The following is a 27,035-nucleotide window of genomic DNA, read 5'->3' as shown; positions in this document are numbered from 1 at the left end:
GAAGAAGCTTCCATGTGTCACTCAGCCTGCGAGGGTGGGGAGCTAGGGAAATTACAGATGCTTCAAAATGGCCCACCCCTCCTCCTGAAGTCATCTGGAATTCAGGAATCAGACTCTGCCCAAGATTTCCTCAGATTTCTGCTTGGGGCCCTCCCAGGCTGAAATCCCACTCCCAAATGCCCCTCTTCGTTGATTCTAAGTATCTGGGAGGGTGCTGCCACCCAGTGGCTGCCCAGGCACATGGCAGCTCTCTGGAACAGCCTGGTGCTGCTGGACAGCTCCCCAATTCAAGAGGAGAATCTAAGATCCTCCCTTCCTCTTGGTAGCACCTTGACCAAGAATCTAGTAACTGGATCCCAGTCTCCCTTCTCCTCAGCCCTAAGCCTACACTCCCTCTTGGGATCTCCAGCGCCCTTCCCTGTAGTTCCATGTGCCCCCTGCCCCCAACCCCTCACAACTTCTCATCCAACTTCTTTTCTCCGTGCCAGCCCCTTCTCATTATACGTTCTCATTCTGACTTAAAGCCCTGGGAACACACCTCTCACCTCCCTCTCCCAGAGCTGCACCAGCCCACAAGTGGAATGAAGGAGGGGCTAGAGATAGAATTCTTGTCCCCCACACTCCCCTCCTCATCATCTGACACCATCAGACCTCAACAGCCTTCGTGCTAAGAGCCCCTAATGAGCATCAGCAAATTAACAACTTCCCTTTGATTGCTCCTACTCTGTTAATTGGATAGGGAGGGCCCCCCAAGGCCTCTTAGAGAGGAGAAGGGAGGAAGAGGAGAGAGGTGAGCACTACAGGAAAATACCCCCCCAGGCCTGGTGTCAGTGGCTCAGAATTTAGCTCCAAACCTGAGTACAGCTTCCCCCTCCATCCCTTCCTCTCCTGTCCACCTCCCCCAACCTCCCAACCTCCCACCTCTCCCCATTCCCTTCTCTTTCCCTGTTTCTTGATGTCTGTCTAAATTTCCTTGACCTCTGGCTATTTCTCCTTCCTTCTCTGCTCCTTCTTTAGCGGTTTGGCAATGAGAAGCTGCAAACCTGCCGCCGCCTTCCACCCCAAAGGCAAGGCCAGTGTTACCAGGATGGGGTTTCTGTGGCCAAGGCTCTGTTTGTTTATATATGTACATGTGTGTACGTGTCACTTGTAGGTGGGGAGCCAGGATAAGAGCAGGTGAATACTTGTAAGTTCATGAGTTCCTGCTCTGTGGGCCAGGCCTCCGGGGTGTGTGGGTGTCTGTGGGGGGTGCATGTAGCTGTGAGTGGCGTAATGTGACTCTGGTCTGTATATGTGTCTATGTCTCCGCACGGGCAAGTGCTTGAATCAGTCAAGTGTGACTCGGAGCTTGTGTGTGTGTGTGTGTGGGTACGCGCGCGCGCACACGCGCTTGTGTGCCACCAGAGGAAGCAGCAGCAAGAGGCAGGAGCATCGATCCGAAGGAGACAGCGCGGGGAGGGGGACGCTGGGGGCAGACACCTTCCCTCCCGTGCGCGCGCGCGCGCGCACTCAAACACACACACACACACACACACACCACAGTCAGACACAAGCCACAGGGCCTCGCAAGCAGGGAGACGGCTCCGGGACCCGAGGGAGGCAGCGCCGCCGAGCGCGGCCAGGAGGAGGGGGCGAGGCAGCGGGGGGAACCCTCGATCCCGCTCCCCGGTCCGGGGTCCCCGCGCGCACACTGGCCCAGAGACACCCTCGCAGACACTCGTAGGCGCGCACGCGCACCCTCTCCCCTCCCCCGCCGCCTCCCCTCCCGCCGCCTCCCGGCCGGACGATGGATCCCTGCAGATCCCGGGGCTGAGAGCACCGCGCACCGCGCCGAGCCCGGGCGGACTGAGCCGAGGCGAGCGAGGGAGCGCGCGCGGCGGGCGGGCAGACGGAGCCGAGCCGAGCCAGGCCGGGCGGGCCGCTCCCTGCAGGGCTCTGCGCGGCGTGCCGCGGCGGCCGCCGGCTCCCGCTCCGGGCCATGAGCCCCTCCGCGGCTCGGCGCTGAGCCCACGTCCGGCCCCGCGCCCCAGGACCCGCCGCCGGTTGCCGGGTTCCCGAAGCCCCCTCAGGTGGGTCTCCGATTCCCCCGCCTTTGGCTGCGGGACTCCCCAGCGCCCGGAAGCCGGGACTTTCCTCCCCTGTAGCTTTCCCCAGCTTCTGGGGCGCCTCAGTGGCTGGGGAGGGGGGCGGGGGCCGAGCAGGGCATCTGGCTGCGTCGAGAAGCTAGACTGGGGTGGGGGGGTTGCGTCCGGGGCGGGGACAGCTCGCTGTCATAGGGAACCGCGCCCCCCCCCCCCCATTTCTGTGCAGCCACCTCGGGCTGCCCTCTACCCCCCACCCCCCACCCCAAACATGCACACCTACAGCCTGCGCCGTTCTGAGAACTGGAGACGCCTGCAGGTGTGGACACAGGCTGGGCCCCTCTCTGCCTCTCTGGGGGTTTCTGACTCAGGTTTAGCTCGTGGGGTCGGGGGCAGGGGTGAAAACCCAGTCCTAGGGACACCCTTGACCAGAAACTCCTGAGGCCGGGTTCAGCCCATTTGGGGGAGTTTCCATCTCCAGGATGGGGTGGACATTCCTGTCCCAGAGTGACCCCACATCTGGAGGGAACTCCTGTGCCTGCCTGTGGGGATATGGGGACTTCCCTCTCGTCCTCGGATGACCACATCTGGGGTCACCCCTGGCCCAGGAGGCTTCCCTGGGAGGGCATTCTTTTGGCCTAAACTGACCTCAAGTCCCTGCATTGACAGGAACCCTCTTCTGGGAGGGTGTCCACGGGGCAGCCACCTTTGGGCTTGCCCACCAGAGAAGTCTTCTGCCCCCAGAGGCAGTGACCTCTGGAGGGGGGGACTCCGGATGGACCCAATTGGAGGGACACCATGTGCACTCTTAACCCAGGGCAGTGACTGACTCCCCACCCCTCTCCCCCCAGATCCCCTCGGCCAGGATGGAACTGAAGGCTGAGGAGGAGGAGGTGGGTGGCCTCCAGCCGGTGAGCATCCAGGCCTTCGCCAGCAGCTCCACCCTGCACGGCCTGGCCCACATCTTCTCCTACGAGCGGCTGTCTCTGAAGCGGGCGCTCTGGGCCCTCTGCTTCCTGGGCTCCCTGGCTGTGCTGCTGTGTGTGTGCACCGAGCGTGTGCAGTACTACTTCCACTACCACCACGTCACCAAGCTCGATGAGGTGGCTGCCTCCCAGCTCACCTTCCCTGCCGTCACGCTGTGCAACCTCAACGAGTTCCGCTTTAGCCAAGTCTCCAAGAATGACCTGTACCACGCCGGGGAGCTGCTGGCCCTGCTCAACAACAGGTGGGGGGCTCCCACCCATCCCCACTCCCAGACACCCCATCTGGGTGCTTCTTCTCTAGCCCACCATACAGCCTAGACAACCCTGCCCTCCAGCCCCTGAAACCTGCCACTCAGAGCAAAGGAATTGGGGTACTGCCAAGCACCCAGTTAAGGGCACCCAATCTCTGATCCCAGCGTGGTTCAAAACAGCTCCGCCCTTATCCAGCCTGAGCTGTGTGACATGGTCACACTCTCTGGAGTGACCTCTGCCCACCCTCTTGCTACTACGTCTCAATTTTCTCCTCTCTTGGGAGATCCGGGCATGCTGTCTTTAAAGGGTAGAAACCACGGTATGAAAGCCATAGTTCCTGCCTTGAGCTCTCTGCCCACCCACCCTTACCCCTGTGCTCAGACGCCCGACCCCTGGGCAGCCAGTGCAGATCCTCTGTCTTCTCAGACCCCAGGGGGCAGATCCTCTAGACACGCCCAGATCTTCTTTTGGGCCTCTGCCCAGGGCTGGATGCTGCCCTTCCCCCTGAGTTGGGCATGGGACACTGGAGGCAGAATGGAGGCAGGAACTGAAGATCCTGCCAATCCATGCACTGCTCACCCCTGGGCTCCAGGTATGAGATACCAGACACGCAGATGGCAGATGAAAAGCAGCTGGAGATACTGCAGGACAAGGCCAACTTTCGCAGCTTCAAGCCCAAGCCCTTCAACATGCGCGAGTTTTATGACCGCGCAGGGCACGACATCCGAGACATGCTGCTTTCCTGCCACTTCCGGGGGGAGGTCTGCAGCGCTGAGGACTTCAAGGTGGTGAGTGAGTCCCCTGGCTGGCGGGTCGTGAGTCAGCCGGACCCCTGAGGAGGAGGAGACTAGGAGCCGGAGGGCCTCTGGGAGGATGTTGTATGTTCCTAGGGTTCACTCCTGGCAGAAGCGGGACTTTGTTTACTTCAGCGGGGCATTTGCTGTTAGTGAGGGCCTCAGCCTTGTGTCTGTGATGGCAGGAAAGAGAGCCTACAGTGCATAGATGTATGTGTGTGTGCGCACGCACACACACACACACACAGCCTAGCAGAGCCCCCCACCCCATCAAGCTTACCTTCTGGACCGCAGGTGTCAGAGCTGGGGGTGGCGGTGGGTAAGCTGCAGCCTTGTTACTCAAAATGAGATCCAAGGACCACCACCTGGGAGCTTGAACAAAAGGTAGAACTTTGCCACCCCATTTCTCAGACCTACTGAGTCAGAATCTGCAGTTTAACAAAATCCTCAGGTGATTTGAGTTAAAGTCTGAGCTGCAGCATGAAACATGGGAAGTAAGGGAAGGAGCTTTCTCTCAAAAAATTGGACAGGTAATTCCCTCTGTGCCACCCCTGCCCCTGGCCACTACACACACACACACACACACACACACACACACACACACACACACACACACACACAGTGTCTGGTTGGGTTCCCCCCTTGCCAGCCCATAGTCAGGGTCTGAGGAAGAAGAGATGATTTGGGGCTCATAGTATGACTGAACTGGAGACTCCCTTTGCTTCTTGAAGTAGAGATGCCCCACAAATATTCATGCCCCCCGCCCGCCACCACAGATGGGGCTGACTGGCATCTCATGTGACAGGTGATTATGAGTAAGTCATACAGGTTGCTGGAGGGTTAAAGTCAGGCAGAGTGTGGAAAGGGGCCAGAGGAACTGGAGCCATGTGTGAAGAAGAGTACCAAATGTGAGGATGATGCCTGGAACTCTTCTGAACACTCTCTAGGCTCTCCTTCAATCCCCTGGATGAATAGTCATATTTATCTCTATTGAACGAGTGCATAAGCTGAGACAGAGAGGTAGAGTGAGTTACCCAGATCACAGAGCTGGTTAGTGAGAGACTCAGGATTACAACTCATGTCTCATTCAGTCCTAACCCAGTGTGCTCTTTGCATTAATATTGCTGACCCTGGAGTCACCATGTTCACTTCCAATTCTGGCCGTTGCTCTTGAAAGCCCAGTCTCCTTAGGATTCTTTTTCTCTCTATGTGTGCGTGTGTTAGCCGCTCAGTCATGTCCGACTCTTTGCAACCCCACGAACTGTAGCCCCACCAGGCTCCTCTGTCCCTGGGATTTCCCAGGCAAGAATACTGAAGTGGGTTGCCAGCCCCTTCTCCAGTTTTCTCTCCATGTCTGCTCCTAGTTCTCCACTCTCAGATCCTCCTCCTTTGCTCCCTGCCCATTTTCTCCCACGCTTGCTCCTCTCTAGCATTAGGGGAGCATGAACTGCATTTGTGTAGAAAGGTTAGAACTATGGTCATGCTTGTTTTTTCCTCTGAAGTTATACAAGACTTCCCAATCTCTTTAAGCCTTGCTCTCAGACCAGTTTCATGGGCCTTTGTCAATCCTGCTGGACAAAGTTTACATGACCACAGTCCTTGCTGAGCCAAGCTCATAGGGAGCTTGCTGCTGCTGCTGCTGCTAAGTCGCTTCAGTCGTGTCCGACTCTGTGCGACCCCATAGACGGCAGCCCACCAGGCTCCCCCGTCCCTGGGATTCTCCAGGCAAGAATACTGGAGTGGGGTGCCATTGCCTTCTCCAATAGGGAGCTTAGTGTGATGCAAGAACCATTTCCTTCCCACTTTTTCTTCCTCAAAGCAGGTGAGTGCTAGATTCCCCAAAGCCCAAGACCAAAGGGCTCCCAGACTCACCAACTATATTTCCAAGGGTAGTAGAACTGTAGATGAAGGTGGAAATGAAAGCCAGAGCCCTCCTCCTCTGCAGCATATTTCACACAAGCAAAAGGGACCATCAAGAAAGACAGAGGGATGACCCTGGGGAATGGGATGGGGAGGGAGGCGGGAGGGGGGTTCTGAATGGAGGGAACACATGTGCGCCGTGGCTGATTCATGTCGATGTATGGCAAAAACCACTACAATATTGTAAAGTAATTAGCTTCCAATTAAATAAATTAATTTTTTTAAAAAGAGGAGACCTTTCTAGTGGTCCAGTGGTTAGGACTCCACACTTCCACTGGGTGGGGGGGTGGCGGCGGTGCAGGTTCAATCCCTGGTTGGGGAACTAAGATACCACATGCCACGCAGCCAAAACAATTAAAAAAAAAAAAAAAAGAAAACCTATTAGATCGAATGGTTTGTAGTGTTTGGATAAGGACAGGAATTTGTTGGCTCGACCTGGGAAGGTGCTAAGGCAAAAAGTGGGGTTACCATTAGGTCATAGAAAGTGTATAGTTGAGGCTTCATTTGTCCTTTATATCCAGGAAGATTCCAAGTGGTGATGCTAACATATATTTTGTTTCATGGAAATTGAGATACTGAAATGTGATTGGTCCATGTTGTCTGAGGGGACAGCCCCACACAATTAGATGGAGATATGATTGGTCCACAGAGTTCCAGAGCAATGAGATTTCTTCCTCTTGCTGGGGAGAGATGCCTGGCTAGAATCCCACTGCTCCAACACTGGCACTTCTTGGTCCTGCGTTGTCAGGGAAGATTAGGTTTTTGCTGTTTCTAAGCCCATGTGAAAGACCTGACCTGAATCTCGCTGGATCCAAACTTCTCAGACCTTCCTTCTACCCTCTCAGGTTGCCCTCACCGCATCCCTTTCTACTCTGCCCAAAGGGATGTCCCTATATGGAGAAGGGTGCTGGCATTCTCCAGCTCTCTGGCTCTAAGGGGCAAAAACACGCATGCCTGATATTCTACCTTCTTCCTTCTTAATTAACATCTGCCTCTCCATCCTTGCTGGTCTCTGCTAAGCCAAGAGGCGTGTATCCAGCCCCTGGACAGATGAAGCACTGTCAGAAAACATCAGTCTGTCAGATCAGAGCTTAGGGAGACCATCCTGGCATCTTTTGCTCCCTTGAGAGTAGAGGTTCTTAACAGGGCATCCAATGCCAGCTCAACGTGTTCACAAAATAGAGCGTGTGTGGACACGTGTGAACTCTTCCGCAGGTTCCAAGGGCAACCTTCATCCAAAACAGGACCCCTGAATCTGGAGGACAGTGCAGGGGGCATAGGAAGGGCATCCTGTGGTCCACCAGCTCCCCCGGTGGGGTCTGCAGTCACAAGCGTTTTCCCCAGATCTGCTTCTGAATCCTGCTCAACCTCAGGGGATGACATGGTGATCGAAGAAGTGGTTTGGCCAGGTCCATCCCCCAGTGGTGGCAGAGTCAGCTCAGGAGAGTGAGGGGAACCTGGGCTAAATCTGGGAGAAGCTGGTTTGGAAACCTTTGGGGACTGAAAAGGCAGAGGGCCATGGGGAAGAGCTCTCCACAGCAGCCCAGTTGGGTTGACCTCAATAGCTTTCTCCTGAGCTACCAAAGACCCACCCACAGGCCCCCTCTTCCCTGGCCTCCTCTTCTCCTTCTTGATGGGGTGTTTGGTTGCCAGGGCAACACGGTCTGAGACTCCACTCACCCCCCCCCACTTTGAGGCCAGCCAGGCCAAGGCAGGGCAGGGGTTCCAAGAGGGGGCCGGGGGTGCAGCTGTCTGCTGGTGTCTGGGTGGGGGCCAGGGGGGAGCGAGCACAGTCGCAGCTGGTGCCAGCCTCCAGCTGCACCTTATCTGTCCCTGGCAGTGGGAGCGCCGATGTGGCTGGAATGCTGAACAGTTCCAAGGGGAGGGGGCTGGCAGATGGTGGCCTAGTGTGCCCTATGCCACCCCCCTTCTCCAGCTGAGACCCAGAGCCTTCGCCTGGGGGACAGAGAAGTGGGAATTCATCTCTGAACCCTGCAAGAGATGGAAGGGAGGGGAAGAGAATGGAAATCTCGGGGTGGGTGTGCAGGGGGGATAGTCTTCTTTCAGGAGGGGGTGGACCTGGGGACAAGGGATAGGGGACAAGAATCCCTGGGGGACCCTGGAGTGGCAGCAGAAGCCTCTCAGAGGAGAGGTGGAGTGAGGAGGTGGACAAATAAATCCCCTCAAGGCTCTGGACCTGGACAGGGAGCTTCTGGAGTACCTAGGGGAGGTGAGATGCTGATATGAGAGGGGTGATCCTGGGACCCAGAGCGTGGTGGCAGAGGTCATCTTAAAGCGAGCAGAGCCAGGCATGGTGGGTCCCAGGGAGAGCCAGGACTAGCAATGAGAGCTTCCTTATCTCCAGGACTGGCCCTTCCGGTTCACTGACACCCCTCACTCCATACGACCCCACAGCAGCTCAGACCTTGGGTCCCTGGGGAGGGCCTGACCTCACTCCTGAGGTCTGTTCCCTCTAGCTGGGCAGGGAGTGGAGGGGCTGCGGTGGGGGGCTGCTCAGACTGCTACTCTCAAAGAGAGGAAGGAGGGTCATTGGGCTACCATGTCCAGAAGCCTGGTGGTCTTTGTCTATCGGGGGAAATGGGGGCAGATGGGGGAGCATGCAGGGATTGCGGAGGGACAGGAGGAGCTGGCGGGCAGAAGCTAGCTCTGGGGAAGGGGCACCCCGCCCTCAGGCATTCTTGGGTGCCTCCTTCAGCCTTACCCTTCCCGTCTCTCGCTCCCGCTCTCAGAAGTGTCTGAGGTTGGAGGGGAGGCAACTGAATAGAGCCATTGCAAGAATCCAGGGGACCCTGCATTGGGGTCTCTCTCATAACACACACACACACACACACACACACACACACACATTAACACTTGGGTGACTCAGTTTCCTCTCTCACCGCCTCCCTCTCCTCCCCGCCCCCCATCCCTTGCTGTTTCTGACTCCGCCCCTCTCCCAGACTGCTGTCAGCTAAGAGGTTACTCTAAGTTAATTGATCTCCGGCTGTTGGCTAAAGTAATAGGGAGTTGATGTAAGTAAGTGCCTCTGGGGGCAGAGCCGGAAATGGAGGGGTGCAGAGGAGCAGCTTCCAAGCCTTGGGCTTTCTTCTGCCCCAGCCAGCGGAGAACTACCTCTAAGGTAGGGCCACCTTGGCACCTGGTGTGCATCCAGAAAGCAAAGGGGAGGCCTGCTGAGAGGTCTGAATGTCTCTGTTGGCAGACTCTGGAGGTGGCTCGGAGCATGCTTTAACTTTGTGGAAGGCAATCTGAATTCCTGGGGATGGTGAAGGAGACTGGATGTTAGGCACGAGGGCTGGAGTTGGGAGAGTCAAGCTTCGCTGATATTCTTCCTGTGACCCTCTGAGCCCCTTAGAAATGCCAAGCCCTGCGCTGGGCACTAGGGGGCAGTGGTGAGCAGGCAGATGGTGTCCCTGCCCTCAGGGAGCTTAGAGCCACGAGCTGTAACCCCAGGAGGCACAGAGGGCAGGGGCAGAAAGGGAAGCCTAAGGGTTTCAGAGCAGAGAATCACATGCCAAGCATGAGAGGACCCTCATCATCTGGGTGGAGTCCTTCCAATCTCCCCAGCCCAGCTCAGCTATTCTGAAACTCCAGTTCTACAGAAAGTATGGTGTCTCCCAACCCCAGCCTCCTCCCACTGATGACCAGTCTAGTTCTCTCCCTCAAGGGTCCTTGTCTTTGGTCAGGCTCTGGAGGCAGGAGCTGTCCCTCACTGTCCATCTGAAGTGGCTCCAGGGGTCTGTACCCTCCAGCTGAGAAACTTGGGATCAGAACTCTGGAAAGGGGTTCTGGGAGGCAAAGCAGGGAAGGAGACAGCTCGAAGGAGAAGGGTGTCTGGTTTGGGTGGAGAGTGCGGCTGGGCACTGGCACTCCTGGGATCTCTTTTGGGCATAGTTTCATCTGGCTCCATTTCTCAATTTCCTGTGAGCCAAGGGGGCTCTGAATGGATTTTTAAATTTGCCAGGGGGCAGCTTCTCCTTCAGCTTCTGGGACTCTCTGGCTAGCCCCTGCTGGCCCATGGGTGGAATGGGTGTGCAGTATGTTTCCCAGATATATGCATCAGGCATCTTCTTTGTGGAGAATTTTGAAATGAACATGAAACTGCAGTGTACTTTCATTCACCTTGAGGGGAAGTTCCCTTAAGGAACTCTAAGGACAGAGACGCTCACCCCAGGCTCTCCAACGCCATTCCTGAAGGAGAAGGAGGGCAAGTTGTGTCTTTTCTGAGCTCCTATGAATTCTTGGAAAGATAACCCTTTCCCTAACCCCCTCCATGTGGCCGACAGTCCTCAAAGCCTGGGAGGTTGGGCTTTATGGCTGAGTATCGAGTGTCTCTGGTATGTCGGCTCTTTCGTGCCTGGCTGGGAACATCCCTGGGGAGAGAAAATGCTGCAGTGGCCTTGACCCTGGACAGCAGCCAGCTCAGACTTCCTCACCACACGCCACACATGTGCCCTAGGTGTACGAGAACCCGTGTGCACCTCTCTATGTATGTCTGAAAGTGGGAGTGTGTGGATGTGGATTAGGTTGTGATGTGGACAGGGATGGATGTGCGTGGGGGCACATGTAGCTTGCTTCATGTGGCCGCGGGAGAGAGCATGTGTGCCCATGAACCTCGGCCCCATGCAGAGCACATACCAGCAAAATCAATCCTCTCTTTCGGTCATGCTTTGCAGCTTACAAATTCCCTTTAAATCCTGTGATCCTTATAATTCTGGGAGGCAGGAAGATGTTAACATCTTCACTTGAAAGATGAGGAAACTGAGGTCCAGAAGTGTTACATGACCTGCCTGAGGCCACAGAGCCAGTAAATGCCAGAGCGTAAGCTTGACTTCAGATCTTCTATGCCTGATTCTTTGTGGGTGACCACAGAAGTGGGGATGTGTGTAGTGGAAGAGGGTGCCCAGCTCCCCATCTGTAAAGAGACAGTGGGGGTGAGACAGGAAGGAGAAGCAAAAGGATGTAAAAGAGAAGATCCCCAGCCTCAGGATGACTGCACCATCTTGTGACTCCTGCTTCTTCCCTGCACCATTTGGCCAAGTCCCAACCTTAGAGGGGGCTTCCCAGGGCCCTAGTGGTAAAGAATCTGCCTGCCGATGCAGGACACATGGGTTTGATCCCTGGGTCAGGAAGATCCCCTGGAAAGGGGCATGGCAACACTCCAGTATGTTGCCTGGAGAATCCCATGGATGGAGGAGTCTGACAGGCTACAGTCCATGGAGTTGCAAAGAGTCGGACACGACTGAAGCAACTTAGCACAGCATACAGAGCACAGCCTTAGATGGACCCACTACTGGCTTCCTCAGCCACGCTCTACCAGAGGAAGTCACATGACAGGCAGGCTCAGAATCACATTGTGCTCATGATCAACATCCTTATAAGGGCCTGCAGCGCTGCCCTGGCAACCCCAGTGTTTTCCTGGTCAACCTGCTCTCCTGTGATTACTGTAAATTTCTCCATGCTTCTCGAAGTGCCACCCTTCCTAGCCCTGCTGTCACCCTCAGCAGATGACCTCGCCTCCTGCTTCGCAGGGAAGATAGAAGCCTCAGACAAGATCTCTCTGCCTCTCTGGGTTCCTGCCCCCGGAGCGGAACATCCATCTTATCTAAGCTGAAATCTCAACCTATTCTTACCGTCTGGTCTCCTTTGACTTTTGTGGGAATTTTACCTTAAAGATCCTGCCTCTCCCTCCTTTATAGTCAGTCTCTGTCCAGTGGAACCTCCCCATTGATAGTGAAACATGCTTGAGATTCTCCATCTTAAATGTATACCTATAATGACAGCTAATATTTATTAAGCACTTACTATGTACCAGGCTTTAGGTTAAAATAAAAACAAAACAAAAAATCTCTCAATTCCACTAAACCCCCCGCCCCGCCCAGCTCCCACAGTCTCTCTCTGCTTTCTTTCACAGACAATATCCTTAACATTGATGAATAGATTCCACTATCTCCATTTTCTCATCTCGATCTCACTCTCTGATCCACTCAGGCTGCCTTCTTCCCCTGTCCTCAGCACTCCTCCAAAACGGTTCTCGCGGAGGCCACTAGTGACTGCCATGTGTCCAAAATCCACAACCATTTTTTTATCCTTGATGTCTCGAAAATCATTCAAAATGGTTTACCACCACCTTTATTTTTTTTTAAGCAGATTTGCTTTATTTATTTATTGTTATAATTTTTGGCTGTCTCGGGTCTTCACTGCGGCATATAGGCTCTTCATGGAGGTCTCCTGGCTTCCTCTGGTTGCAGCGCAGGGGGGTTTCTCTCCAGTTGGTGCGTGCAGGCTTAGTATTTCCCCCAAAGTGAAAGTGAAAGTCGCTCAGTCGGGTCCGACTCTTTGTGACACCATGGACTGTACAGTCCATGGAATTCTCCAGGCCAGAATACTGGAGTGGGTAGCCTTTCCCTTCTCCAGGGGATCTTCCCAACCCAGGAATTGAACCAGGGTCTCCTGTATTGCAGGTGGATTCTTTACCAATTGAGCTATCAGGGAAGCCCAGTATTTCCCTGACCAGGGATCAAACCCTCATCCCCTGCATTGGAAGGCAGATTCCTAACACTGAGCCATCAGGGGAGTCCCCCACAACCTCTTTTTCGCATGACTGTATTGCTTGATAACGGTATTCGCTTGATTCCCCTGCTTTGTCTCAGTGCTCCTGCATCCTTGCCAGTTCATTCTCTTCCACTTGGCCATTAAATGTTGGCACTACCCAAGTCTCAATCTCAAGCTTTCCTCTTCTTCTAAATTGTGATTTAATGGTACAGCTTGATGCATTTTTCATTCGTATATTTTTACACTGGTGTATTTATGTAATATTTTATATATTACATCAGTGTGTACTTACATTGATTTAAAATTGTAAAACATGTCTAGAGTCCCAGAAAGTTCCTTCAGACCCTTTCCTAGTCAATCCTACCCACAAGAGTTAACCACTGTTCTGGCTCCTGTCAGTGGAGGTAAGGTTCACCAGCTTTTTTTTTTTTTCATTAGAGGATAATTACTTTACCATACTGTGATGGTTTCCCCAGTTCTTGAACTTCCTAGACTATGTAACCTTAATGCAATATATACATGATTGTGTTGGTCTTCTTTTGCTCATGACTACGTCTGGAAGATTCAGTCTCTGAGTTAATATATAGTTAGTTCTTTTTCAATGCTGTGTAGTACCTCATTATGTAAATAGCATAAAATTTATCCATTCTACTCTTGCTAGACATGTGGGTTGTTACTAGTTTTTGGCTATTATACATAAATTTACTGTAAACATGCTGTTACTTGTCTTTAGGTTGCTATATGCACTCATTTCTCTTGGGTATATGACTAGGAGGGCTTCCCTGAAGGCTCAGTCAGTAAAGAATATGCTTGCAGGACAGGAGACTCGGGCTCGATCCCTGGGTTGAGAAGTTCCCCTGGAAAGGGACATGGCAACCTACTCCAGTCTTCTTGCCTGGAGAATCCCGTGGACTGAGAAGCCTGGCGGGCTACACAGTCCATAGGGTCGCAAAGAGCTGGACACGACTGAGGGACTGAGCGTGCATGCACAAGGACTAGGAGCTGTGGTTAAATCATAAGTTAAGATTCTGTTTAGCTTGAATGGATCCTACCAAATCAGGCCACTTTTCTGTCTTTTCTAAAAAACTTTATATTCTATTCCTGAGCGGTCTCGTCTTCACTCGTGACTTCAATCACCATGTACACACGGACAACTGCCAAATGTATATCTCAGCCCAGCTCTCTTCTCTTAGCATCAGCTCCAGTGGCCAATTTTTCACTTAACATCTCCACTTGGATCTCCCCAAGGCTCCAAGAACCCAGCATATGCAAAGCCAAATTCATCATCTTAGCTCCCAAACTTGTCCTGTACTTGTGTTGCTGATCTAGTGAGCCATTCACCCACTTATGCAAACTAGAAACCATCCCGGGCACTCCATCTCCCTCTCCTCCCTACCCAGGTCTCCCAGTGTTGCCTCCTGAATATCTCCACTCCATCTCCATGTTTGAGGCCACCCCATGGCTCCATGTCCCACCTAGACTGCTCCAATGGTTTCCTAACAGAACTTGTAGAACCCCTCAGTCTCTTCCAGAGTGGTCTCTTTAAAACACTGCTCTGATTGCTTGAAATCCTTCCATGGGGAAATGGACCAGAATCCTAACCCTGAGGGGTCTGGTCCTGCCTGCTCTCTGGCTACATCCTCCTCCTCTGAGCTGTCTCCTCTTGGGACTTTCCAGTGACTCTGTGCTCTGGAATTTCACCCCTACCCCCACCAACACTTACATAAGCAGACCTTTACCTAATTATTCCTCCTTATTCTGTAAGTATTTACCTGGCTGTGTTGGGTCTTAGTTGTGGCATTTGGGACCTTTCACGTGGCGCATGGACCCTCTAGTTGTGGCATACAGACTCAGTAGCTGAGGCACTTAGGCATAGTTGCTCTGTGGCATGTGAGATCTTAGTTCCCCAACCAGGGATCGAACCCCTGTCTCCTGCATTACAAGGTGGATTCTGAACCACTGGACCACCAGGGAAGTTGTCCTCCTTATTCTTTAGATTTCAGTCCAAACATCACTGTCTCAGAGAAGCCTTCCTCAATTTCTAGTCTGGGTCAGATTCCCCTGGCACTCACTTCCACGGAATCATGTTATTTTTTTCATAGCACCTATCATACTTTGCAATTAAGTATTTATTTTTGCAATTAAAAAAAAACAAACACTGTCTCCCCAACTAGATAATAAGCTCCATAAGGGCCCAGTCCTTTATCTTTTTCCCACAGTGCTCAGCACAAGCACACTCAGGAAAGATTTGATGAGTAAATGCAAAAATGGAGACGGAAGGGATTTAGTGAGGAATGACCTACTTATAGTGTCAAGCCCACTGCTTGCTCTCCATGAGACTTGAATGGGTCATTGTGCCTCAGTTTCCCCATTTATCAAATGGGGAGAGATTACTCAAACTTGCTTATTTTGCTGGGTTTTATATATGAATCCCCTGAAGCATCAACTGAAAAGCAGGAAATACTTCCATAGAGGTGAGGGGTGGGTGGAGTTAGAGGGAGATGTGGAGAAAGTCAGAGAGAGCTGGGTGTCCAGGCTCGGCTTGAGAGAGGTCCTGGGAAGGCAGTGATGAGGGGAGGAGCTGCGTCTTTGGACGGAGAGTGCAGAATTGAGTGGTGTTCCCAGGGTGTTCCCAGGGTGTGTGCTGCCTGGGCACTTCTCCTGGGGTCCCCTGTGTGTGCTGGCGGGGGAGTCTGTGTGTTCGGCTTAACCCGTTCCTCATCTCCCTATTACTGTGACAAATGTGGATTATCTACCTACCGGAACAAGATAAGGAGGAGAGAATGTTAGAGGATGGAGGAGGGAGGAAGAGCAGTTGAGGGGTGTGTGTGTGTGTGTTTGTTCCCTGCCCACAAGAGGGCTGTGTAGGTGTGGGTGTGGGTCTTTGTGTTCGAGTGGGGGAAGAAGTGTACAGCCACAGCAGATTTGCTGCCCTCAGGAGCTGCTCCGTGTGTGCTTGCCCTGCTCTCTGCGGAGGCCCAGCACGGGGAACTTCCCTGCCTTAGTTTCTTCCCTCTGGAAGTCCAATCTACTCCCTCTTCCAGGGAGGCTGCAGGAGGGGAACGATGCCCTCTAGTGGGCCTGGGGCGCAAGGGCAGCTGCAGCTTCCCCAGCCCAAGCCTCAGTTTAGGCTGGCCCACCCCCAACAGAGTCTGGAACTCACCTCTGAAACAACAGCATCCTGGGCATGTACAAAGCACTCCAAGAGCTGAGGTCTGGTAAGCGGGAAGAATCGCACAGGGGACAGGAACCAGAAAAAGAACCTGTAAATTCATACAGGAGAAGCCTGAGGACAGCAGCTAAATGCTGGAGGTCTCGCCTCATCTCTACAGTGACTTAGCTCTGGTTGGCCTGGATGTTCCTGGTCTTTTCCCTCCTGTTTCTCCACGTGGTCCCTGGGTCCTGCTCTTTCATCCTCATGGCCCCTTTCCTTAAGGAGCTACTAATGACTGTGCATGCCCAAAGGGACTTGAGCATCCCTGGATCCTTCAGTCTGTTCTGAGTAGGCACTCACTATGCCCTGGAATCAGGGGAGGCTTCTTGGAGGAGACAGCATGTGAGTAGGGTCTTGAAAAATTAGTAGAAAGTTTCCAGAGAGTCCAGGGAAGGCATGATACTGTGGATGAGCCTAGTGTGTCTGTGGAATGAAAGAGGGCCTGGTGGCTGGGCGCTGGTTGCTGGACTGGGGAGGGTGGGGAGGTGAGGCTGGAGGATAAACTGCCAAGGCCTTGTAGGTTTCGGGGTGTGGGGTAGGGGTTCAGGGGTGGGGAACTGAATTTTACCAAGAGGCCCTGGGCAGTGAGAGGTCTTGAAGCAGAAGAATGGTCAGAATTACATAGCATGGACTAAAGGTGGGGAGAAACTGCAGGGAGGCAGGGAGTGAGGGAGACCAGCTGGGAGGCGTTTGTTTAGGGGAAAGAGGAAGTGGCCAGTCTGAGGGCAGTGGCTTAAGGGTGGAGAGGGACCAGATCTCGAAGGCTGCTCTTCTTCTGGGGCCTCTGTGTCCCTGGCAGCAAAGCTGAGGCCACAGGTCCCACATCAGTCAGTTCTGCTGGAGCCTGGCACCCTGCCTCCCATCCTTGACACACTCTAGGGTCTCTACATACGAATGGAGGAGGAGAGATGTGTGGGAACAAGGAGGGGCAAGGAGGAAAAGGAGGGGAGGGAGCCTGGGGCTGTGGGGTGGTTAAGGGCTAGAAAGGCCCAAGGAGACTTGCCTGGCCCCCTCTGTCCCTCCTCTGGCCCTGCCGAGGAAGGGTTAATTCGTTTCCCCTCCCCCGCCCCTCCTCAGGTCACTTTCTAGGCCCTGGAGACTTGGCTGATGGCTCAAGTTCCTCAACCAGTGGCCCTGAGTAATCAGAGCACAGAGGGGCCAGGGGCCTGGGGGTGGGGACTGATGAGAGCAAGAAGAGCATCAGAGATGCAGGGGCTGGCGGTACTTGCGAGGCTTAGGATTTGGGGGTACCCCAGGTTGATTCCCAGCACTCTCTCTACCTGACCCAGGACCCTGTGTCAGTGTCTCAGAAGGGGAGGCCTGCAACTGCTCTCCTGGACTGTTGGGGGTGGGCAAGCTGGGAGGGGGAGTGGTGATCTGCCAGGAAGCTTTTGAGCTGCGAGAGACAGGGTCCCTCCCCCCACTGCCGGGAAATGGCTATAAATGAGTCTGTGGTCAGTGAGAGACCTCTGCTAATGGAACCTGGGCTGCCCCCCAAGCCACAGAAGGGAGTGTAGCTCAATGTGTGTGGCGGGGTGCTGACTGAAGCAGAGCAGTGGTCAGGGGAGGGCGGGGAGGATCCATGGTGTCAAGGATGGCTAGAAGGAACTGGAGGCTGAGGGAGCGATTAGGGGTTCAGGGAGTAACCGATGGTAAACTGTGGTCAGCTCAGTGATGAGAAGCGAGTTTAGAGTCAGGGGAAAAATTAGAGGGGACCTGGGGTGTAAGAGTGTATGGGGAGAAGTGGGGGATAAATTAGTTAATTGGGGAGATTATAAATCAGGGGGAGTTAGAGAAGAAGTAGAGCTTAATTAGAGGTACTGAGTGAGTATGGGGGCTCAGATAACTCAGAGGAAAGGCCAGATCAGGTGAGAATGAGGGTGAGAAGGCTGAGGGATGACTGGAGGGTGAGAGGGAGACTGAGGGGGTGTGTGTGTCTTGGGGGAGGGGCAGAGACTGTTGCTGGCTGAGCGAGAGCAGAGCTCGGCTAGGTCTCATTTCACCTGAGAGGTGGGTACCAGGAGCCCCAGGGCCTCTCCAGGGTTTCCAGTCTGTCCTTGACCCTGTCAGTCCTGCTGGAGCTGGCGACAGGAAAGGGGCTCCAGCCCCCCTTCCCTCCATCAGCCTCCCTTTTTCGCTGCCATCAATTATTCATGGGCTCAGACACCCGCCCTCCCTGGCAGGGCAGGCTGGTCCTCCTCTCCACGCCCCGCCCCACCTCAGCCACGCTGCCACAGAGGCCCTGGCGAGAGGGGGGACGGCCAGCCGGGCGGCAGAGACCTGATCAGAGGACCGGAGGACCCTGCCTAGGGTCACAGCCCCATCCCCACTCTCCCGCCAACCTCCCGGGGCCAGGAAGCCCCCAGAGAAGATGCCCATCCAGATCTTCTGCTCCGTGTCATTCTCCTCTGGAGAGGAGGCCCCCGGGCCCTTGGGAGATGTATGGGGTCCCCGTCAGCAGCAACAACGGGACAGCTCAGACTCAGAAGAGGAGGAAGAAGAGAAGGAAAAGGAGGCAGAGAGGAAGGAGGCCAGAGAGGCGGACTCACCGATGGACCTGGTGGCCTTCGCCAACAGCTGTACCCTCCACGGCACCAACCACATCTTCGTGGAGGGGGGTCCTGGGCCGCGGCAGGCCCTGTGGGCAGTGGCCTTCGTCCTGGCACTGGGAGCCTTCCTGTGCCAGGTAGGGGATCGAGTTGCCTATTACCTCAGCTACCCACATGTGACTCTGCTAGACGAAGTGGCCACCACGGAGCTGGCCTTCCCAGCGGTCACCCTCTGCAACACCAATGCAGTGAGGCTGTCCCAACTCAGCTACCCCGACCTGCTGTACCTGGCCCCCATGCTGGGGCTGGACGAAAGCGACGACCCGGGGGTGCCGCTCGCCCCCCCAGGGCCCGAGGCCTTCTCGGGGGAGCCCTTTAACCTGCACCGCTTCTACAATCGCTCCTGTCACCGGCTGGAAGACATGTTGCTCTACTGCTCCTACTGCGGGGGGCCCTGTGGCCCTCACAACTTCTCGGTGGTGAGTGGAGCCCACGGTGTCTGCCGTGTTCGTGCTGACTGTGAGCGTGGCAACCGCACTGATGACCGTCCCGCCCCTCCTCCCCAGGCCACCCAGCTCCTGTGAAATGCCTCAGAGAGGCCTCACCTGGGAGCCCCAGGGTCTGCAGCTGGGCTCCATTTCCAGGGCTGTGCCAGGACTGCCCTCCCTGTTAGAATCCCGGACACACAGTTGGTAACTAGTTGCTGCCGCAAAGCCTCCAGCGTCTTCCTGAATATCCTCCAGCGTGTCCAGCCCTTTCCCAAACCTCCCTGTGATCCAGCAGGGTCCAGACCTGACTCTGTCACTGAGGTCAGCCTTCGATCTGGTGGCCAGTGCCTATGTGTTGCCTTAACAATTTTGACTGTCACCCCCGGACTGGAGCTGGGACCAGTGCCACCTGGTCTCTGGAGGTGCAGGAGAAGGGTGTGGAAGGGAGGCAGAGGGGTAGGGGTACCCCCTGCACCCCAGCACCCCCGTCAGCAGCATCCTCACGTGGCCTTCCTGTGCTTCTTCTACCACCTGTGTGCATGTGTGTGTGTGCACATGCGTGTGTGTGTGCGTGTGTGTGCGCACGTGTGTCTGAGGGAGAATAACAGGTCTCCTCCAAATCCTCCCCTTCCGCTTCCAGTTCAAAGTGGCCAGGGACCCGATTCCTAGGGGAAGCCTAGGAACGGCTAGGGCCTTCCCTGGTGAGGGACCAAATGACACCCCATCCTCTTCCCCAGCTCAGCTTCCAGTTTCATCTGGCCTGACAGGTGCCCTCCTGTCCCCTACAAGTGCCAGATGCCAGGCCTCTCCTCCCCATACAGCCATCTCTCAGCCCCCAACCTCTTCCCTAGTACAGGGGCCGGTGGGTGTCATCATGTCGGTGCATCGTGGACTGACTACAGACAGACAGGGACCTGGAGGTTTCGGGCTCTGGACCTCAGACAGGCAGGGAGTTAGAGGAACACGGGACAAGGAAGGGGTCAATCTGGTTTCTGGGATCTAAGGGTAGAGGAGGCACTTCTCAAGCAGAACCACCAGGTGGCAGCAGAGTCCACTGGTCCTCAGCACAGCCCTCAGAGCCGGCGCTCGGGCTGCAGGTCCCAGCCCATCTCAGCCACCAGGAGTTCCTCACTCCCTGGGTGAGGGGGAGGCAGGGGTGCGTGTTCAGCCTGGACTCTGTGGCTAAATGCCACAAAGCCTGGTGGTGGGGCTGGGGGATTAGGAGTTCTCTACCTCATCTCTGGACCTCACCCACAAAATGGGGGAGTGCTTTTGTTATTTTTTTCCAGAGGGGAGAGGAGGAGGCTGTTCTAGGAAGGGAGCAAAGACTCTACTGCCTAGCAACCCACACGCCGTCCCCACCCTAGTCCAGCCTGACACTGTCTCTCTTTCTCTGGGCTGTGTCTGCACTCACCTTGTGACTTGCTTTGTGGACTCTGTCACAATGTCACAGGAGTGAAAACACACTCGCCTCACATAGGGGAACTTGGAGGCATTCTGGGATGCTGTGGGGAAAGGACCATGAAGAACTGGTTCACTTTTCTCTCTGTGGCTGTGTAATCAGAGCTGCAGTAAGGGCTGCTCTGTGACATGGAGTTGGGGGGGGGGTCCTGCCCCCGGGGCTGAGATCTCTTCTGTAGCCCTCACCATTCTGCACCAACATTAGCGAATATGCCAGGTCCTGGATAATTCTGGTGATAATGGGACAATGATGGCCATGAGGGGCTAATGGCAGAGGAAAGGAGCATGCTTAGCGTGGTCTCGGGCAGAGCAGGGTTTCAAATGCCTGGTTGGGGGGGGTGGGATTTAGGAGAAGAGAAGATATGTCTCAGAAGGCCCTGGGCCTGAGGAGAGGGTCCCAGGAGGGACCAGAGGTGTGGCAGGGATGGGGTCAGATGATGGAGCTATATATGCAGGGGTCCTGCAGGAAAAGGGTTACCCCTCGGATGGTTTAGTTGGAAAGACTAACAAAGGGACTGTTTACAGAGCTGCAGGAGAGTAAAGAAAAACAATGAGGGGGGCTGGGGCACCAGAAATAGTGGGAAATTATCAGAGTCAAGCTAAAGGAACACAAAGAGGCAACAGTGGTAGGCAGGGAGCCCCCCTGGCAGGATTTGTAGTCAGGAAGGGTCTAAGCCACCTTCAGAACCCTCGCAGATAAATGGCCCGGTCTTTCCCTCCTGTCCTGGTAGACTACAGTCCATGGGGTGGCAGAGAGTCAGACACGACTGAGCAAACGTCATGCAGCAGCTCCCTCGTCCCATCCTCTGATCCCTCACTGATACCTCTAATAGGTGGAACCCAACCTGAAGCCAGTCGGATAGCAAAGGCGCACAGGCAGTGCATCCTGCGGGGATCAGGCTTCCAGGGCACACAGCCGGCCAAAGGACTACGGAGTGGGTGGGAAGGAGGACAGATGGGGAATGGGCTGCTCAGGAGGGATCATTCCTAAAGAGATGAGACTCCACCAGCTGGAGGGTCCAGAGACAGTCCCCGGAGGGCAGAGCATATTGGCAGGACTCTCAGGCTCTCCACTCTGCCCTGGCCAGGTCTTCACGCGGTATGGAAAGTGCTACACGTTCAACTCTGGCCGAGATGGGCGCCCACGGCTGAAGACCATGAAGGGTGGGACGGGCAACGGGCTGGAGATCATGCTGGACATTCAGCAGGACGAGTACCTGCCCGTGTGGGGGGAAACCGGTATGTCACTTCTCTCCGGGGGAGCCCCCTCCCTGTGGCTCCAGGCCTCAGCCTCTGGCAGGGGCTCTGAGGCAGGGCGTGGACTCTCTTCCCTTCCTCCCAGTATCTCCAGCTCCCACTCTACCTAACGGCCACACTCACATTTCCCTGGCTCCCCTTTCCTGGCTCAGTTACTCTCCAAGGTAACCAGCCATCATTTTCCACCCGTGGCCGCCACTCACTCTATAAATAACTCTGTCTCTTCTTGGGCTGCCTGCCGTCTGTCTGGTCTCAGGGGCCTTGGGACAGAGAGAGATGGGGGAGAAGGGAAAAAACAAGGGGGAGCAATGGAGAGCCTCTGAGACAGTGAGAAATAATCTGAAACAATGAGATACGTATGGAAGCCAAGTAAGAGAAGAAGTGTGTAGAATGCAGGGGTCACCAGGGCAGCATGAGGCTGGTGAATCCAGAAGGAGCAAACGTCATGCAGCAGCTCCCTGGGGAAGGGCCAGGACTCCTTGGACTAACTATCCTCCCCTAGTCTCATCGTTGTCGTCTCAAGAGAGGGAGGAGGCCCCTAGCTCTGAAGAAGGTTAGGGAGGAAGAAGAAGCCCTCCCAACACACACCCCTCTCATTCCCATAGATGAGACGTCCTTCGAAGCAGGCATCAAAGTGCAGATCCACAGTCAGGATGAACCTCCCTTCATCGACCAGCTGGGCTTTGGCGTAGCCCCAGGGTTCCAGACCTTTGTGGCCTGCCAAGAGCAGCGGGTGAGAGGGCCACAGGAAGCTAGTCCCAAGGGTGGGGTCTGGGGGCTCAAGATGGAGGTGGAGTGGTGGGCAATCAATAATGGGAAGGACAGGTGAGTTAGAGCCTGGGTAGCCATCTGACTAGTCAGGAGCATGACTGGTCTAATGAATGGGATGCTCCGTAAACTCTGAGACCTTCAGAGGCTGCAGAGGGAGAGGGGGCAGGACTCCTGAGTTCCGCATCGTGTCAGAGGAGTCCATCAAGGTGACTCGGGGAGAAGTCCCCACACCCCCCAGCTCCCCGGCTCTCCCAGCAGCTCATCTACCTGCCCCCGCCCTGGGGCACCTGCAAAGCTGTTACCATGGACTTGGATTTCTTCGACTCCTACAGCATTACCGCCTGCCGCATCGACTGTGAGACGCGCTACCTGGTGGAGAACTGTAACTGCCGCATGGTGCACATGCCAGGTGAGGCCCCGGGCCCCTCAGCCTGCCGCGCCCCCCACCAGCTCCCCGTGCAGGCCAGCCTCCCGCCAACAGGCGAGTGAGACCAGCTGGCCTCTCCTCACCCCGGGTCCAGCACAGTCTATCCCATATGGTTCTTGCCTCTCTGACCTCAACTCCTGGCTGGACCCATAGGGATTGGTGAGAAGGGTCCAGGAGAGATGGACTGTAGCATGGGTCACCTCCAGTACAGACTAGGCACCGACTATTCCTGCCCTCCCACCCTCTCCCAGCTCCCAGCATTTAGGCCTCTGCTACCACCAGTCATAAGACCCCTTTCATCTCCATCCTGTACTGCTGTCTTTTCTCCTTTCCAGGGGACGCCCCATACTGCACTCCAGAGCAGTACAAGGAGTGTGCAGATCCTGCTCTGGGTGAGTGCCCCTGGCCCAAGGAAGTCAGGGGAGGGAAGGAGGTGCTGCCAGCTGTCTGCATAGGGGTCTCAGAGCAAGCTCTCAGGAGCTTCTAATAACTCCTGGATCAGGCTTTGTGTGCACCCTCCTGTCTGACTCTGGCAAGGCTGGGCATAGCATCTCTAGAGGCCCTGTGAAAAATGGACAGGGGTCACCTGGTGGCCCTCACCAGCTCTCATCAGCACCTCAGCTGACTGACCCCGGAGCGCCCTGAGAGAAGGAGATATGGGGATTAAGAAATATCCATGGGGAGGCTGGGTGAGGGATCGGCACTGCTGGGCACATGGCTGTAATGAAGGACAAGTCAGAAAAAAAGAAGGGGGCTCAGGCTTCCTTTGGGCAGAGCCAGGTTGTGGGTGTTGGGAAGGTGCTGGCAGAAGGGCACCACTCAACTGGCACCTCTCACCTGGCTGGCACAGACTTCCTGGTGGAGAAGGACCAGGAATACTGTGTGTGTGAAATGCCCTGCAACCTGACCCGCTATGGCAAGGAGCTGTCCATGGTCAAGATCCCCAGCAAAGCGTCAGCCAAATACTTGGCCAAGAAGTTCAACAAGTCTGAGCAGTACATAGGGTAAGGGCTCTGGCTGTGAAGGGTAAGGGATGGGCCCTGTTGGGGTTGGCAGACAGGACCAAACTGACAACACAGGGAAGGCCACCAAAGAGTCTCAGATGGGCATGGAGGGAAGATCAAGTCAGAACACGTTAAGGAGGCACCCCTTTCTCATTCCTCCTCTCTTCATCCTCATGGCTATAACTGGGATCGCCTCACAATTGCCTGTGTGTGGAGTGGCTTTTCAATTACCCCATCATATTTAATCCTCACAACACCTCTAAAAGGCAGGCAGGTAGCCACATCAGCAAGTTTTATAGATACGGAGACTGAGATTCGGTGAGGATAGCTTGCTGAGGTCACCCAGCTAGTAGGGGACAAAAATGCAACTTGAACCGAGGTCTCCTCTCCCACCCCCTCTGCAGGGAAAACATCCTGGTGCTGGACATTTTCTTTGAAGTCCTCAACTATGAGACCATTGAGCAGAAGAAGGCCTATGAGATTGCAGGGCTCCTGGGTGAGCTGCTGGTAGCACCTGTCCCCTTCCCACGACACGGGCATTGTGTGACACCCTACCACCCAAAGCGGGCTGCTCACCTCTGTCCCACAAGGCTTCCTCCCCTGCCTGCCCCAGGGGCCTTCTCCTGTCCCAGTGAGCTCCGCCGCTCCCACTGTGTCCTGACTCCCCTGACCTTCCTGTGGGCCCCCCTGCAGGTGACATTGGAGGCCAAATGGGGCTGTTCATCGGGGCCAGCATCCTCACGGTGCTGGAACTCTTTGACTACGCCTACGAGGTGAGTGGGGTGGGGTGTGGGCGGGGCACGGGAGGGGCGGGGTTCCAGACTGCCCACCCACCCGCCACCCTACTTCCGTCCCAGGTCATAAAACACAAGCTGTGCAGAAGAGGGAAGTGCCAGAAGGAGGCCAAACGGAGCAGCGCGGACAAGGGCGTGGCCCTCAGCCTGGATGACGTCAAAAGACACGTGAGGGAGCGAGAGAGGCGCGCCCTCCAGCCCCATCCCTTACCTGACCACCCCAGGACCACCCCCCTTGCCACCTCTTCTCCTTTGCCTCCCCCACGCCCCGGGGGCACCTGCGGCCCTTCCGATAACCGGTCCCTGTCCTGTGCCCTTCCCCCAGAACCCGTGCGAGAGCCTCCGGGGCCATCCTGCCGGGATGACGTATGCGGCCAACATCCTACCTCACCATCCGGCCCGAGGCACTTTTGAGGACTTTACCTGCTGAGCCCCGAAGGCCACTGTACCAAAGGCCTAGATGGGGAGGGCTAGGAGAGCAAGGGGGCCCCCAGCTGCCCCCCACATCTGCCCTGGGGACTCACTCCCCTCTCCCAAGGCAGCCCCCCACTCCTGGGCGGTCCTTTCCTCTTGAATGTGGTGAGGAAGGAGTCTGGAACCACAGAGTCCTCTCCCCGCCTCAATCCCTTTCTTTCTTTCTTTTTTTTAACAAAACTAATCTAAAACAGAAACTTAAAAAGAGAGAATGGGGCAAGTGACCTCAGGCTGCCCCTCTCTGCTCCATGCTGCCTCCCACAGCTCCCAGCCTGAATTCTGTCTGTCCGGCTGTCTGTCATCTGAGTGTCCACCTACATTTTGCTGCCACCAGTCACCAAAGCCCCCTTCCAATGGGGGGTGGAGGGGATCCCTTGGGGTCTGGAGTTTGGCCCTAAACCAGAGAATGTACCTTGAAGGGGAGGGCTAGTAGGGGGGGCTTCCCCAGCCTTAAGAGACCCTCTGAGCCCAGTGGCCCCCCCAACCCCAAGTCTCCAGGCAGGAACCCTAGTCCTGTCTATTCTCCCCCCACCACCTGGTAACCTGTGAAGTCCCTAGGGAGGTGGGGGTGGGGGATCCCCTGAAGAAGTGGAGCTGGGACACGATGTGGCCCTGGTGCTGTAGGCCACATCCTGATACCTGCAAGTTCACCCCCCACCCCAGAGCTGCTGGAGAGAAATCGCAAGAGGCAGCCCTCCTCTGCCGTCCCATAAGAGATCCAGCTGGTTGGCTTCCAGCTCAGGGAGCCGGGCACTGGTGCCTAACCTCACTGGTCCCTCTCCCCCAGGCCCCTGCAGAGGGCCACATCCATAAATTTTCTTATGGAATTCTCCTAAGTCCTCTTCTGAAACATTTGCTTCTCTCAACAACTTCATCTGCATTTTCTATTTCTATACGATACAGACTCTATATTGCTATATCTCTGTATATACTTTCCCCAACTCTGTCTCTATTTCATCCCCTTGTGTCTCTAAGAACAACCCTCTCCACCCCTCCTACAAGTTCCCCTTCTGTGTTTCCACCCCTTCCCTGGTCTCTGAATGCCTTCTCCTGTATAAAGAGTTGGACTCTCCCCTGGTGTCTGTACTGTGTACACACATCCCTCTAAGAAGCACAAGGAGACGACACGCGCATTGTAACCTTCGCACTGTCTCGGTGGCGACATAAAGGAAGCTGTGAATTACAAGCTCTGCCTCTTTCTGGCCTCACCCTGTCCCCCCAGCCTGGGTTTCCTTTGCCTTCCCTGCAGCCTTAACATTCCCTCCCCTGCTCCACCCACCCCACTGTCCTTTGCCTGGCTGACTGCAGCCTCCCCAGGGAAGGGGTTGCTACAGCGAGAGCCCCCACCCATGGGATGGAGATCTGCTCTGCACACTAAGGCAAGGGTGGCAGAGACAGAGGGAGCTGTGAGCTGATGACTGCAGCAGGAGCAGCAGGGTGTGGACCGGCAGAGGCCTTCAGTCAGCGGCCTTTGTCTCCTTCTGGATGCCCAGGCCTCTTTGCTCACCTAATACCCAAGCCCACCCCTTATACTTTTCTGGTGAGGTACCGTTTGATAGTGGAATGAAAGAGACAGGCCTAGAGGGGACATTGAAAGCTCTGCTATTCTGTTCCTCCTTTCCTCCCTTAATGAGAAACCAGCGAGATAGAGGACCTGCCATGCCCCCTCCATCAGGGCACTCCTCCCAGGCCAGAGCCCTGCCCCTTCCCAGGCCTTCTCTGTCCAGCTGCCTCATAGCCTCCAACCCCAGAACAAGACCTGTGGCAGGTCATCTGTGCATTCACCTGGAGCTGGAGAGTGAGGCCATAGGATCTTTGGCAACTCTTGGTTCCCAGGAGTTCCTTAGAGATCAAACCTCTCCAGAGGGAAGCAGGAGCAAGGCCAAAGGGTGTGCAGTGGATGGGGAACAGCAGGCAGGACTACAGGTGACGCATGCCTCTGGTCTAATAAACTGGGTTTTAACCATCTCTTCTTCAATGTCGTTCTTCT

At 55.3% G+C, this 27,035-nt stretch overlaps 1 protein-coding gene across 5 annotated transcripts; it reads left to right on the top strand.

The window, feature by feature from the left end:
- The first annotated feature begins 1,378 nt into the window (after positions 1–1,378).
- Positions 1,379–26,231, top strand: ASIC1 (acid sensing ion channel subunit 1). 5 transcript variants are annotated; one of them, XM_086399500.1, is made up of 12 exons: positions 1,379–2,069; positions 2,933–3,309; positions 3,912–4,107; positions 21,407–21,557; positions 22,181–22,308; positions 22,605–22,755; positions 23,109–23,165; positions 23,624–23,777; positions 24,182–24,273; positions 24,471–24,550; positions 24,635–24,739; positions 24,897–26,231. In XM_086399500.1, the coding sequence occupies exons 2-12, from the start codon at positions 2,948–2,950 to the stop codon at positions 24,999–25,001; spliced, it is 1,581 nt and encodes a 526-aa protein (XP_086255626.1). In that variant the 5' UTR covers positions 1,379–2,069; positions 2,933–2,947; the 3' UTR covers positions 25,002–26,231. The 5 variants fall into 5 exon arrangements, with proteins under 5 accessions (XP_086255626.1, XP_086255623.1, XP_086255627.1 ...); XM_086399497.1 differs by having other exon boundaries at positions 1,771–2,069; positions 22,602–22,755; positions 24,635–26,231; XM_086399501.1 differs by lacking the exons at positions 1,379–2,069; positions 2,933–3,309; positions 3,912–4,107 and adding an exon at positions 9,035–9,172 and having other exon boundaries at positions 22,602–22,755.
- Positions 26,232–27,035: the final 804 nt, after the last annotated feature.

The sequence above is a fragment of the Bos grunniens genome, chromosome 5, assembly GCF_055505025.1.
Source record: "Bos grunniens cultivar Pamir isolate PY7600 chromosome 5, Bosgru_T2T1.0, whole genome shotgun sequence".
Classification (NCBI taxonomy): domain Eukaryota; kingdom Metazoa; phylum Chordata; class Mammalia; order Artiodactyla; family Bovidae; genus Bos; species Bos grunniens.
This window is presented reverse-complemented; position numbering and strand designations above follow the sequence as displayed.